A 15,646-nucleotide genomic window follows, 5' to 3' on the forward strand; every position below is an offset into this window, starting at 1 on the left:
AAGAGTTCTAATATTTTAAATCTAATGATCACTAAAGTTTTTCCAGAGGAAAACACATCACAATAAAAATAAATAAAATCCGGCTGTTTACTCCAAAATGTGCAAATTTTGCAAAAGTGATTAAAGGTTTATTGGTTAATAATTAAATGTTTTAAAAGTAAAATCAGCATATTCTATTGAATATTTGCAATTAACCACTTTCATCAACAATGAAAGATTTTAAATACTAAGTCAAATAAATAGTATCAACTATATTTTTGTTACTGTTTTAGCAACAATATTTCCACTACAGTAGTAGTAAATGTCAAACAATATAATCAAAGCAAATGGAAAAGTAGGCTGTTACATTATTTGCCCTCATTAATGCTTTATCTTGTGAGCTATAAAATTAAATTGCCCACAGGATTGTAAGCCACAGTCACAACAATGTATTGTCTGTGTAACATTAATGTTCTGAACAAGTAGCCAAAACATTACAGTTTTTGAACAGGGAGCAGAGTAATACTATTTTCCTTTTACGGTTAAGTTGTCCATGCACATATTATCTCAGTGATTCACTGTTAACTCTGAGGTTATTCTAGTTTCCCATCAGTGGCCAAAAATCTCCAGTGAGAGCAGCAGATGGTGCACGTTGTGCTGCTGTCACTTCTGTAATTGTCTCTTTCATACGCCTCCTGTCTCCTTCTTGTAATAGTGGGACTTAAGGGAGCATCTCCTGTGCCATCATTTGCTGCAAATTTATGAGCTTCCCTCTAAATGACACCATTTAATACCAATTGTTCTGCAATCGGCTGCCATCCAATCCAAGTTATCTTGTCTTGCTTTTATTTATCTACACTTCCTCCATTTGCTATATCTATATAGTATACAGTGGCCTAACTCCATTGTTTGTTTAACAGAAATATTTTTGTGAACATATTTTTCTCTGAAAAGGGAGTAGCAAAGGATTACATCTAAGAGAGGTGGGAGGAGCACACGAGTTAATTAAATCTTGCGCTGACATTCTATTCTGAGAGTGGCCACTGGAAAGTTGTGGCTGGGGAATGTGTGACAGCATAGGATGGGGGGGTGTAAGATGACTCTGGTGGTGAGGAAGGTGAAGAGGACAAAGGCAGAGCAAAGGACTATGTGGTGACAGGAAGACTTAGTTGTGTGTGGCTTTTGGGGAGGAAATGAAGTAGACAGATGATCAGGAAGTTCTTCCAGATGACTGGACTGCTACAGCTAAAGTGATCAGGGAGACTGAGAGGAAGGTGTGTCATCTAGAATAAGCAATGAATATAAGGAGACTTAGTGATGGAACAAGTGAGTTATGAGGAAAATGCTGGCAAAGAAAATGTTGGACACTTAGAGGACAGAAGACAAGAGTACAGGGAGACGCTGCAAAAGATAGAGGTAACAAAGGCCAAAACAAAAAGAATTTGAGGACTTGGATGAAAACTTAGCCACAAAGGAGGCAAAGGTGGATGTGTACAGATTAGCAACAAAGAGAGAGAGTGATGTTAATTGTTAATTCGTAGACAGGTTCCACAAACATGAAGGCAGGGCCAAGGTTCAGCTTTGAGTCCCTACTTTGCTGTGGTAATAGACTGACAGACAAGGATCTCTGTGGGTCATGATGTTTGCAGATGACATTGTGATCTATAATGAGAGCAGGAAGCAACTGAAAAGCATCTAGAGAGGTGGGTGTTGTTTTGGAAATGGGGGAATGAAGGTCAGCTTCAGCAAGTCAAAGAATCTGTGTGTAAATGTGACTCAAGTGGAACGGTGAGGTTACATGAAACAAAGACCTAAGAAGGTGGAGGACTTTATGTATGTATGTATGTATGTATGTAGGATCAACAGCCAGAGTAAGAGAGAGTGTGGGAATGATGTAAGGAAGTGTGTGCAAACTGGTTAAAATGGGTGGAGGTGGGTTAATTGACTAAAACTTTTCATCAAAAATTAAAAGAAATGTGTAGAAGATGGTAGTGAGAGCAACCACAGTGTTGGTTTAGAGACTCTGAGAAAGAGACAGAACGCAGAGCTGAAGATGTTGAAGTTCTATTTGGGAGTGAAAAGGATGGATAGAATCAGGAATAAAAACATCAAAAGAACAGATCCTGTTAGATGTTTTGGAGATAAATGCAGGGAAGTCTATAGATTGAGATAGTTTAGAAATATTGAGGGAACTGAAAATAGAGTAAGACCAAAGAAGATAATCATGGACATAGTAAAGAAAGGACATGAGGTTGCTTAGGGTGAGCGATGAGGATAAAGAGTATAGAATTAGACAGAGGTGGATGATTCAATGTAGTGACCCCTAAAGGCAGCAGCCAAAAGTCAAACAAGTCAAACTGCAATCTCTGGAGGTAGTTTTAAAATAAAATTGTTGTGTAAAAGATCAATTAATTCTCCACGTTGTTTCTCACTTCTTGAGAGTGTGGCATTGGCTTCAGTATACCCGATATAGGCTAACTGAGAACATTCCATGTAGTAATAGAGAAGTAGAGAGCGTCCAGACTGACGCATTAGCCATGCAAAATGTATGCTTGCATTAGCCTTACCTGCGCTCACAGTGATGGCTTCTATGAACTGATCTCTCCAACTGTTGGTTCCTACCAGCAGAGCCAGGTTGGTCTTCTTTATGAGCTTGTCTACTGTGTTCTGCCAAAGAAAAACAAAAGGACATTTGCTTAATAGACGATGGCAAAAAGAGAAAAGTCGTATTATCAACCTTTATTTAGTCAATTCAATTCAATTTCATTTACAGTATATAACCAAATATTACAACAAGAGTCGTCTCAATGGGCTTCATACAGGTAATTGTATAATAAACATGAAATCATAAAGAACATGAAGACATAGAATTCAATAGGTATTTGCTAAACAGACTAAGCCAAACTGGCCATCCCTGCCCTTAGACCCTCCTTCCTATTAAGGAAAAACTCTTAAAAAAAGGGATTCCGGAAAAAAAGAAGAAACCTCAGGGATGTCCACATGAAGGAGGGATCGTCTCCCCAGACGAATAGGTGATGTACCAGAACTCTTAGAGAAGAATGAGCTTATGTAACTATGTAACTGCCACTACATGTTTACATAGCCCAGCAGATGGGCTTCATCCAGAAGGAGTTGGTGGACGGCCGGGGCCACGAGACGAGCCAGAGGCAGGGTTCAGGACCAAGTGCGAAAGAATGAATTAAATCTTAAGCAACAAAGACCTAAATGTTTGCTGTAAGATATTCTTTCAAGGAAACACTTAAGATTAAGAGAAAATCCCAGCAAATTATACAATGGACCAGCTTCAGCATTCCATCCTTCGTTTTAACTTCAATCTCCTTAAAATTTCCATTTCATCCGTCTTTGTTTGTCTGTTGTCTGTTGAAGATTAAGACTACATAGGCAGCATTATAGCCTTTACACACACACACACACACACACACACACACACACACACACACACACACACACACTAATATGTAAAGCAGTAGGGGATTGCTGTTACTCTATTTCAGTACACTATAGAAAGAAACTGGGGTGTTAATTGTGCTAAAAAGAGCTTAGGGATCTTAATAGTGACTTGCCGTTGCAGTGGACCCAACACACACACAGCTTTATTCTGCCTTTTGAATGTGTAGCATTTGTTTAATCGCTCACAGCTGGGTTTTTAGAAAACTGCCTTTTCTTTTCTGTGCTTCACCACTATTTTCTATCTTGTTTGTGTTCATTCTCTTAAGTTCCTTCATGTTAATACTTAAGACTCAGCATGAATATGCATGTTTGTAGCATTCTATTACCAGGATATGGTGCTTCAAACCTTCAAAGCATCAATAGTCGGAGCCACATTGGCAGATAGTTGTCCTGTTTGGTCTTGTTTTTTCCCAACATATTGATATGTGTGTTCATCTTGTCAGGAAATCATTTGGAACACATTAATTATACATGTTTGTAATCTAAAAACTTAAATGCACAGTCATGGAATTTTAAAACAGTTGTACAATCTTTACCCTACATTCACCTTGCACTCTCACTGGCTTGTGTCCAGACATCACATCCACTGGCAGCTGAGGAGACTTAATGTAATAATACTGCAGGTTCAAAATGGTTTTTGAGTCGGACTACTGAAATCCTCTGCAGACCACTTGAATTATTATCCCGAGTTAGGAAACAAATCCTTTGCTGTCTGAAACGGTGTTCAAACCGTTTCCCCAACACAAGAATGTGTTCCACCCAGATAACAGACATGATGTCTGATGATGGCTTTTTCGCTCCACTCTAAGCATCCTCTTGACCACACACTGATCTCCCCTGAAGGGATGACACCCCATTGTAATAGATCATTTTACAGATCTAAAGAGGCATGACTGAGCATCACACACTGCATTGTGATGCCCTAACATTTCTTTATTTTATATTATAAAACCTGGTCTTGTTTTCTTGTCAGTCACATACAGTTTCTCGGCCTACAAATACAAAGTTGTGTATATTGCCCAACAGTCATTGACATAAACTGTCTATTTTTAAAGAGACAAAAAAAAGTTAATAAATGTGTGTTGGGGGACATTTAAGGGGCAAAAAAATGCAATCGTTTTTGCCATCTCAGCAGAAAGACTTGTTCTACGATTGTATGCTCTGCTAAAAGTTTCTCTGTGTAGAAGGTGTCATGTGCAAGAACTATCAAATGATATATCAGCCAAAAAATGAAGCACATCTTTAAGGAACTGTATGGAGATTCTGTTCCTTGGTTCCTTGGAATTTTATCTATTGTAAAAACATACCTTTTTGTGGTGTAACCAGGACAGGGACTGAGCTGCTGCTTAATCTCATTCTAAAACCACTATGTGCTACAATGTTTTTTTTATGTTTCTTTTAAGTAATTTACCTAAGTGTCAGACATCTTGTGTCATCAGCTTCCTCCATTACTGCTTGCAGATTTACAAAGTCCCCATCTGCTGCTACCTTTGAGGTTGCTATAGAGGTGTCACAAAGGCCGAATATTAAATTGCTGTGACAATTCAGTTCAATCAACACACCACAGCAGAAAAAGGGGATTGGCCAAAATTTGCGTTCAGTTGCTCTGACATCACGCGTCATGAAAATCACTTTCACCTGTAAGAAAACCAGCAGGCACCTTTCAGGACCTGCTAGCGTTAAGGTGTTGAGATAAGGTTGAAATCATTTGCTTGCTTCAGAGAAGTGACTTTCATATAAGGTGATCAGGAGCACAGGAGAACCTCAAAGCATTGTACTCCACACCCCATTTATTTTGTTCTTGGTTTTTAGACATTACAAATATTGTCACATAATTCTGCAGGTTCTGTGTATGACCAGTCATTTTATTTCAATTACCCAACCACAAAAGATGTTGGCATGTTTTAGGAAATGTTTTGGAATGATCACAAATATTTTTATCCTGGAACAACAGCAAGAGATGGAAGAAATAAATACATTGTAGCTGAAAATGTGGAAAAGCTAAACTGAAAATGCAACACAAAAACAACTGTTTACAAAAACGATACAGCAAAAAGTACCTCTAAAGACTTTCGATGTGTAAAACAAAATGTTGTTCTACCCGCGAGGTAGAGTGAAGCTGTGTAGTGTCAGCTATTGGGACATCAACTTCAGAACAAAGGACTGAACAAATTGACAGAAAAGGCTGTTTTTGTGTTGACGATTAGTCTAGTCCTGGAGATATTTTTGTCACATATGGTGCACCATAAAACAAAAAACACTGCACACCATCTGAAACAACCGTGTTTTTAAGGACCGGTTTAGAACCAATTAATAATTAGAAAAATGTATTTTTCCTTCAGGGATGAATGACACATATTTTTAATTACATTTTTATTGAAAAAACGATTTAAATGTATATTTTAGGAGAGTAGGAGCTCTATTTTTATCAAGCCTATTAAATAATAAAGCGTAGACAAAATGAAAATGGCAGTTATGTATTTCTTACAGTCCTAAAAAAACTATATGTCCTTAAGAACATGATCAACTTCATGCTGCTTTAATACGAGAGAAGAAGACAAATTAATCTTTCGTTTATCATTCTGTCTTTCTTTCACTGAGGGCTCCGTTATCTGCTGCCCGATCTAAATCTCATCTCGGACTGAAATGGAGCTTTTCCTTCTCTAAGTAAACTCTCCACTTCCTCTAAGTTTACACCTTTTCTTTCCTCTCCTTTTAATGTCAAACACTTTGGCACTCCATTGCTTACCAATGGGCAGTGCTTCAGATAACCATAGGCTCCCATTCCACTCAGACACACACAAAAGGATAATTTCATGCACTGAAGCTCTTTAAAAAGTATGGGATCCTGTCAAGTGGCAAGCTATTACTGGGAGCTATTCATTGTCTGTCTAGAATGAGCGTGTAGGTGGAGTGGCGGCAAAGAACATGCATTAGCACACACAGAGACATGCAATACGTAACATGAGTGGTAATTACATTTAAGTTTGTCTTAAGAGTATGCGTGGGAGGAAGATAGCAAGGATGCAACCCGGACCCATTACACAATTATTTCCTGGATGTGTTAGGAAGGTTTGTGAGCATACAATACATGTGGGAGGTATAGCTTTGTGCAGTTTTTGTGAGTATATGTGTTTTTTGTGTGGCACTATATCAGGATTTTCAATGCGGGACTAACCAGAAAATTATTCTATATTATTTAATGCTTCACTTTGAGGCAACTGCTTCCATATGCGACCAATTCAACAAAGCCTTGTCTGCAGCATCTGCCGTCCAAACCTTTTCTAAAAAATTTGAAATACGGTCAGGAAGGCAGAAGAACAAATTGTTTCATTTGAAGAATTTATTAATGAAACATTTTGCTGGAATAGAGGATAGATTGAATTGATGCATTATGAGGTCTTAAATATGTTTAAGACTTTTTATTCAATTCAATAAACTTTTTTAGTCCCCATGGGGGGCAAGTTAAAAGGCAAAATGGAGCACCATGACCAAAACCTTAAAGAATAGTGCAAAATACAGCTAAACAAGTAATAAACTTTTGAGTACAAACAAAATGAGAAAAAAACAAAAGCAAAAAAATGAAAACATTAAAAGACTGTCATTTTTGGAGGCCGGTAATTTAATTGGTTTTCCCACAAATAAGCCACGAATGCAAACATTCCATTGTCTCATCATATTCCAATTAACTCATGGGATAACTGGGTTATGTCGATTTTATTATATTAGTTCGTTTATTTATTTTTGCATTACGTAGTAAAATCATAGAGGAACTCAGTCTACCTTTAAAATTAACATAAATGCATGTATTGGGCTTCCTTGTTCATAATTGTCATGTTCACATGTAGCTACGCACAAATTTAAAACCGTTTTTGTGTGGCCTTGTACAGGCGTTGCCACTTAAACCAGGTCGAACTTTGGGGACTCTGATTTGGTAGTGGTGCAATGAAAATTCCCAAACTCAGAGCGTGGCTGGCTTATCTGTGAGACCAGACATTGCCACGAGCCTGATGGCATCTATGTTTGTTTTTTCAAATAAAAATAAACCAAGGCCGATCTCCTGGCATGATGGTAATCCATATGCGCTATTGCAAAGACACTAGCAATGAACTACACCATTTTGTGCCCAAACTGCATGATTTGCACCACTTCGACATTTCAAACTAAGCTTATTCCAACTGTAAGTTGTGGACATGTGCTAATAAAAAGCACAAAAGAAAAAGAAAAAGAAGCCTAACCCTACTTGTCCAGTGTGAACACCATGGGCTAAATGCACATTAAAGAATGCTTGTTTAGCTCCGTAAATGTCAGATTTCACTGGATCTTTATGGATTTTCTCGCAGGCTACCTTTAAATATGATTTCCCTTTGATTTTGATTATAAATTCTATAACAAAAAACACAAACTCTCCATTAGTCATTTTTTCCGGTAATGATGAGATTTGCAAATGGGAATGAATGCATTAGAGTTTATTAGCCTTCCCCAGATCTAAAGTAACTGAAGCTGTTTATACAAATTGCTTTAAAAACGATGCCTCTATTTTGTCAATTCAGGGACATCTTTTTTCCTCCCCTTTTAACATCTCCTGTAGAAATGATATAATAGTCATAACAAAAACCCCTTTGCCTTGTGGTTTATATTAATGGTGAATTGGTCTTATTTGACACATTCATTCAGTCTGGTACAAATACTCTATAAACTAGCTGTCAATGTGAAATTTATGGAATGAATCAACTTCTATACAAGGATGTGTGTTGCATCATAAGAAATACATGTTTATGTTTCCAGGCGTAATGTATAACTATAAAATTATAATAAAAACACAGACAGTTAGTTCAGAAAATAAAAAATAAATAAATAAACGGGAAAGACAATGCTTCGCTGTTCCAGTATTTCTTTGTCTGTTTGTTTTGTTCTGGAGGGTTTTTTAGGATTATACTAAGCATGCCAGTATAACACTGACAGGTTTCATAGAGTTTCTGTCAGGAGAATTACATACTCGTTTGACAAATGCAGACATAAATGAGTTCAGTCAGACAGAGTACCAAACTGGTACAATGTTTTGGTGACCAGATAAACAAATGAAGTGCCACACCTTGAATTCATACGATTCCTCGATGACCACCTCCAGCTTGACATGATCTCCCAGCATAGGACGGCCCATCTCTGCTATACGCCGTTTCTCTTCATCGTTTCCTGTCAGCGGCTCCTCTTCCTCCTCATTTTCCTCCTGCTTTTCCTCTAAAAAAGTTTCAAGACAACAATCTCTGTTAGCATAAACAACAACAACCTAAAGGATTTTAAGCAGCATGAGAAATTCTTTATCTTTAAAGCCTCGGGGGAGTAAAAATCAGTGGCTTTTGTAGGTAAAGAAGCCATTTAAAAAGTGCTGAAATGTTTTTTTTTTTTCTTTTTTAGTGGATGTGTTTAAGGTCATTTTGTCTGTATGAAATTTGCTTGGTTAAAATGTGAACGGAACCAGCAGCCTGAACGAAACTATCAGTTTCCATTATCTGTGACATTTCCTTATGTAAGAGATTCTTAAATTCCCTCAGAGAACCAGCATTTCTGTTAAAATTAAATGTCTGAGTTTGTTTTTTCCATGTAACTCAGTTTACAGTTACACGTCATTTTTGGGTCTCAATAAATTAATCTTCAGCACTCCTCATTGACCACTTCTCTCCTCCGTCCTAATCTTCTGCCTCTGTAATTGAGATTCTCTATGGAGCCAGAACTCTCTGCTGGGATCAAACAGAAGCACAGAGAACAGGCAGTGATCAAAATTTCCATGGGGAACAGTTATCCATACCATTGGCATCTATTATCACTCAGAGCATTGCGGGTCCACAGAAACTCCTCAGTCAGTTCCCTTGGGCTAAATTACAGCATGGAGTGCATATGTGAAATCACACAACTGCAACGCAATGTTGGTCATGATTATCAAAAATATGTTTGCTACACTCCATTTTTGCCAAATGTGGTGCTAGTTTAGCTATGACCTAAGTATTTCTTAAATTTTTTCTGTTTGTATTTGCAGCTAAAAAAAACAGAAAAAAGCTGTGTATTTGTTTTATTATTTTGATTAATTCAAATAATTATCTTAGGCAGTTATTTGTTAATGGGGTTTTCCTTTGTGTTAATGATTTATTTGTGGAGATTATTTTTATTCATTTTTTTTAATTATTTACTTTCTCATAAAGAAACAGCATACATTTTTTTTAAATAACATTTTTAACCAACATTTCATGTAGTCAACAGAAATTAGATTTTTGTTTCTATATAGCAGTGTTTTTCAACCAGTTTGCTGTGCCGCAGGGGATGGTCAGGTGTGCCGTGGGAAATTGCCCTCATTAACTGATCTAAAAACATTTCCCATCTCCAGGATATCAGCTCTGTGTTCATCCAAACAGGCCCTGATAAAACACTGACTAGTTAGGGATATGAAAGATCATAAAATACTTTTTTTGTGTGTTTATTTGATTCTATTAAAGACATTTTGATAAGAATGACGGTGCCGCGATTTAGCCGTAGCTTCAGACGTTTTCGGAAAAGTCCCGCCCCTTTAAGTGTCTACACCAATCATTCTTGGAGGCTTAATCACACGTCATCAGTCTGACCAATCCAAAGTAGTTAAAGTCTTCACTTCCTTGTTCTGATTCTGCTCATAACGTCTCTCAGTTCTAACAAAATACCAGCTAAAGCTCGTCTTTAGCGGTGTAGATTTCCACAGAATCCGGTATCAGACCGTGGAACAAGTGAACAAAACAATGAAGATCAGAGAAGCGAGTCCATCTCCAGTTCATCATCCAGTTCGGCGGCTGTTTGCACTACATCTCCCATGATGCATTGGGTTAAAGTGACAGCATCTCAGCGCACAATGATTCTTCGTTTTTAAACGTCTTAAAATGACAACGAACACACATCAAACAATTTTTAAATCTTCTAACTTAACTTTTATTACATCTTTTAGAAAAAACAGCTGCAACTTCCAGCTTTTTCTGCCAGAATTATCACACAAATGCATGTGAGATTGCGGAGGGGCTGTAGATCAATACAGACTATGAGTTTCTCCTTTTTTTTTTGGATGCTGGTGTGCCGCAGGGTTTTTGTCAAGTTTAAAGTGTGCCGTGGCTCAAAAAAGGTTGAAAAACACTGCTATATAGTACTCGCTGCCATTGCTTGTCAGATAATTAATTAAAGCAACTGCATTGGTTTCCATTGCTCATTGGAATCGTAATGGTTATGGATTACAAGATAACTAATGCAAAAGACAAATTGATTCATGTGTCTACCTCTTTGTTCAAAAATAATCCAGAGCAGATCTAATTTATCAAAAAAAAAAAAACTCTCCAAATATGCAAACTAATAATGGAAACTGATTTGGGGAATCTGATGAAGACGACCACATCACAGACAGCTTGGAGACTTTAATTACTTGCTAATATTTTGACACCATCTTCAGTTCTGGGGTTAATTATGATGTAGCGTAGCAACCCATAATTAAAAACTTACAGATAAATAAACAAGAGTTCGTAATATTTTGCTTCCCAAATTAACCTTAAAAAAATAATTTAATCATGGCTTTAAAGTCTATGTTACTGTTTTTCTTTTTCAAATGTACATTTTGCCCTTTCACATGCTTTAATGGAGGATGAACACAATGCGGTTAGGAGTATGTCGTTACAGCGGAGTGAGTCTGGGCAACTATGACCTTACTGAGTGTGTCCATGCATGCCTGGCTCCGTGTGTGCATGTGGGATTGTTCGGACATGGGGTCACCACCCTCCACTGGGTGCTTGTGTTTTCAGCTGTTCTCACTCTGGGCACTGCTCTGTCCTAATGCTGTGCTTTCTTTGCAGCCGGATGACTGACGGAGGTTCAGCGCACTCGGCCTCCTGCTGTCCGGAGGCTCTGCCGGTCCAAATCAAAAACCAAAAGAAATGCTGGAAAGTTCAGAAGCTTTGAAGAAAAAGTTGGATGTTACCCCTGATTTTTGAAGAACTTTACGTTTCTGGGCTTCTTTATACTGATTTTTTTCTGTTAAATTTGAGAATTATTGGTAGTGATTTTAGTATGACTGCTTCCTTCACAAGCAGAACAGAAATTAGTTTTAAACCTCGACTTCTTACTGGATGTTTTTGCAACAAAAAAAGTCACCATAGTTTAAAAACGAACATGTAAACATTAAAAATTAAAGTTGCAGTTTCTTTTATTGTTTTATTTGTAATAAATGAAAAGAGTTACTGGAAGACATATTTTGAAATATTTAATTAAAAAAAACTGAAGCCACAGACAGGGAATACTGGACGCGTTTCAAATTGTATTTTAGGGCTTAATTTGGTAGTTCAATTCAATTCTATTGAATTCACAGCAAATCCCTATTTACTTTATCTTCATGTTCATAAACTGTTTAATGATTCACAAACCCTAGATTTTAACGAGACTTTCTAAAAAAGAAAAAAGAAAAAACTTTCAAACTAAAAGCATAAAAAATAACAATTAGATTGTAAAAAATAAATCTAAATATTATTGGCAGCAAAAGTAAAAAATGCAAAAAACACACAACAAAATTATTCTGTGAATAGAAAAAGCCGACATAAACGTGCTTGACAGAGCCACAAACATGAGCTGGTAATAATGACTACATGCACAACATAGTCAAATGCACAGTCACACAAACACAAATGGGTCAAGGCCATAATGCATTAAGCATGGCTCATTTAGCACTGAGAAGAACCACATCAGTTCATAAGTACACTCATTAAACACACTAACTGCAGTGTGTGCGTGCGTGTTTGGATCCCCGAGGTGTTTGATCTCCTGACTGACATAATGTGATTTACAGCCTTTGATCACTATGAGCACTGCTGAAGGCTCATAAACACACACTGCCTTTAAAACAGTGATGGAAAACCCTAGTGTGTGGGAAAGTAAATGATAAATGTGAGGGTTGCAAAAAGGGCAAGTGTCCTAAAATGACTACATTATTTCTACAAGATATTAGTTATGAACTCCTTTTATTCTGTATTTGCTTCCATGGTTTTTGATTCTGGATCACCAATCATAAACGGTATCATTATTATCATTATTATTATTATTATTGTTGTTGTTGTTGTTTTTATTATTATCTATTTATTTATTTTTCATTTAGTTAGGATTGATACCAATCACATCCAAAAACTGAATTCTCAGGACTGTAGGGGGCGCTGCACTGGGTCTCTTTATGCCTGAGTCATATTTTATCCCAGAAATATAATTGAATCTGTTACACATTCAATTAATCATGCTAATATTTTATAAATATTGTTTTTTTATGCAAACAAAAGGCATTTTTAAAACAAATTGTACATGAATTAACTACATTTATCTTTTAATAAGGTGGCTTGTTGCATATGAATTGGTATTTACATGACCTATGAAAACTGCAGCCTATCAAGCCCTAGCAAAAACAGATAGCAGCGAACCAAAAGCAAATAAAAAAAAAGCTGAAATAAGAAAAAAAAAGTAAATAGAGGATAGGAGGGGAACAAAAGTAATCCCCCCTTTTGCAAACCCCTGGAAAATATAACTTAAAAAATAAGAATAAGAGAGAAAAGAGTGGAGCTGGAGCAGAGCTCTTGAGTGTTTAACAGAACTCCCAGATCAACAGGCCTGCAGAACAAAAGTGATCACGACGGAAGGGTTCTGCATTTTGTCACTCAGGAAATTCCTTGCATGTGTTTTGATAAGGTTTATTTTGTCATTTAGATGTGAAGATCTTTATTCATTTCTCTGATATTATCTTTTTATTGACAACTGGGTAAATCAACAAAAGGCCAGATAAATTATTCTGAAGTTGCTTCAAAAGATTCATTTTGATTTGATTTGCTCCAGAAACTTACAAATTACTGCGCACTGTGACTTTACACAACTAACTATGCTATCTGTGTCATGTGCATTTACAAAACAGCTACGATCTAAAAGTTTGTCTGTGGATAAAAAAGGAACTTTAAATTAAAAATCAGAAAAAAGGACATTAGTCACTAAGCTCTTGCATGTAAAAAATAATTTAGTTTAATTTAATTAATGATTAAGATAAATACATTTTACCTACTGTGAGCAGCATATGTCATTGTGATCTTTTAGCATCACATAAACATTATTTAGTTTTTATAAAACATTTATACCTTTAGCCAAATAAATAAAAAAAAATGTCAAAGGTACATTTTAGGAAACAAAAGTGTGTTTGTTTATCTTTTGAAACCTTTTCATTCCTGCTGCATTTAAGAAAATTTGAACTTTCCACAGTTACAAATGTTTGCAAAAACATTAATATTTATTATGATCAAATGTAAGAAAATGAGCCCAGATGTAATTCTACTGTTAATGTTACCCATGGTAAAAAAAAAAAAAAAGGTTGGATAAAATAGTTGAAGTCCTGCTTAACCATTCCTGAAGTTACTCCAAGCATGATTTATGGTTTCAGATTAGTGCAGTAACAAAAGTGTCATTTATCATGCGATGCTCTATAAAAGTCAAACTATGAATGCAGCTCACATTAACGGTTATAAATGGATGCAGAGACACTAGACTTTGCAATAGATCCCACATAAATCTACACAAGTGGGACTTGTAAAGCATTTTTTACCAACCTAATTAAAGTTGTTTTAAATGAATGCATGAGAGATGATGTTTTGTTTTGTTAGTAACCCGAATATTTCACTAACAACCCATGACGTGCATTCTTTGTGGTGATTGGCTGTCACACCTGTCTGGTTCTTCCTGCTGCGTCTCCATTGGGGGGTTTCAAGCACAATGTAGAAGGAGGATTGCTTATTGTACTCCTCCCGGTCTAAGATCCTAATGGTTATGGTCTTCCTGTATGGGACAACACACATACACACACACAGAGGGAGGTGGTAAATGCATGCATGATGAACGAAAAGCATGACAAACTTAATACTGAAGATGCGCACGCAAGCACACTCACACACACACACACACACAGAAGGTGGAGTCATGGATGCAGTGAGATGAGGTGGCCCACAGCTTGCTGCATGTTCGCTGTCGGAACACATCAGGAGGAGAGCAGCGGGAGCTCAAAGACGATTTTTCCAGAAAAAAGTCTCCTCCGGTGTGTTGTTGTTGAAAACATGCAGCCTCTGCAGTGTGGCGGACACTCGGGGGGGGGTTTAACATTCACAGGTGCTCACCCTCTTCCTGAACTTTGTTGTCACTCCCCTCCACCAGACGAGGCTCTCCAAGCTCTACATAGAAGGTTTTGTTCTTCTCGTATTCCTCGTCGTCAATTATTTTCACCTTGATGGTTTTACTGAAGGCGGGAGGAAGGGAAGGGGTGGAGAAAGGGACAACAGAGAAGGTAGAACAGTAAGAAAAGAACAGCCCGGAAACCAGAAAATAGCAGAGAAACAGAAGAAAAAGCTGCATTTCCCACAAGCACCTATAAGGATCTTGAGCTGATGTCACCTCTGATGTCAACCTAATCTTTGATGTTATCAGAGCAGCTCACATCGGAGAGAAAGGATTAATCTGATAACTCTGCTGCCAGGTTGTAGGCTAATCAAGGCTTGATTCACTTTAAAGCCTCAGTTTCATATCAGGTTCATTTTTATAATTGAAAAGATAGAACTTAATGATTTTGACCAAATGAAATCTGGCAGCAACTGCGGAGTCCATCAACTCATCTATTCACTTGATAAGTCCAATTATGTTACATCTTTTATCAAAACGGTCTACTAATTCTAACATGCATCTAGATGAAACACCAACAGTTAATGTCCATAAGTACAGTATACACTGTGTTTTCTTTTAGTAAGAATAATGCATTTTTCCTTTATCAAAACACCAGTTTATTTTGCAGATTTGGCAAATTCCATGATACTTATACAGATGGGATCATGGCTGCATAAATGTAAACAAGGATGCAGTTTCTAACTTGGTCCAGATTAGGTTCTGGTACATGGGTTGGCATTGGACCTACTCACTCCATTAAAAAAAAGAAAAACAACTAATGAGAAATGGTTGAAAAATACAAATTTGACAATAACCACAAACTCAATCAGATCTAATCTGACGGATTATCTGTAAATTTCAGGAAAATTGAGCAAATCCAAAGAGTGCCCATCCAATTTCTCACAAAGGCAACTAAAGCTGCACATTCCCCTATTGGCAGCACTCAACAGAGGATGGATGCTTT

General features: G+C 37.1%; 1 protein-coding gene across 2 annotated transcripts in view; it reads right to left on the reverse strand.

Annotated features, from left to right (window-relative positions):
* The window catches only part of LOC101174771 (sodium/calcium exchanger 1), a 130,166-nt gene that overhangs the window by 26,591 nt on the left and 87,929 nt on the right, over positions 1 to 15,646 (reverse strand). Inside the window, exons 5-7 of one of the 2 annotated variants that reach the window (XM_011484261.3) lie at positions 14,198 to 14,307; positions 8,546 to 8,691; positions 2,547 to 2,646 (exon numbers count right to left, since the gene is read on the reverse strand). In XM_011484261.3, coding sequence (XP_011482563.1) covers positions 2,547 to 2,646; positions 8,546 to 8,691; positions 14,198 to 14,307 — 356 coding nt within the window. Of the gene's footprint in view, positions 1 to 2,546; positions 2,647 to 8,545; positions 8,692 to 14,197; positions 14,308 to 14,642; positions 14,762 to 15,646 lie in introns of both variants that reach the window. The other variant, XM_011484260.3, reaches the window with a different exon arrangement.

The sequence above is a fragment of the Oryzias latipes genome, chromosome 15 (genome assembly GCF_002234675.1).
Source record: "Oryzias latipes chromosome 15, ASM223467v1".
Taxonomy (NCBI): domain Eukaryota; kingdom Metazoa; phylum Chordata; class Actinopteri; order Beloniformes; family Adrianichthyidae; genus Oryzias; species Oryzias latipes.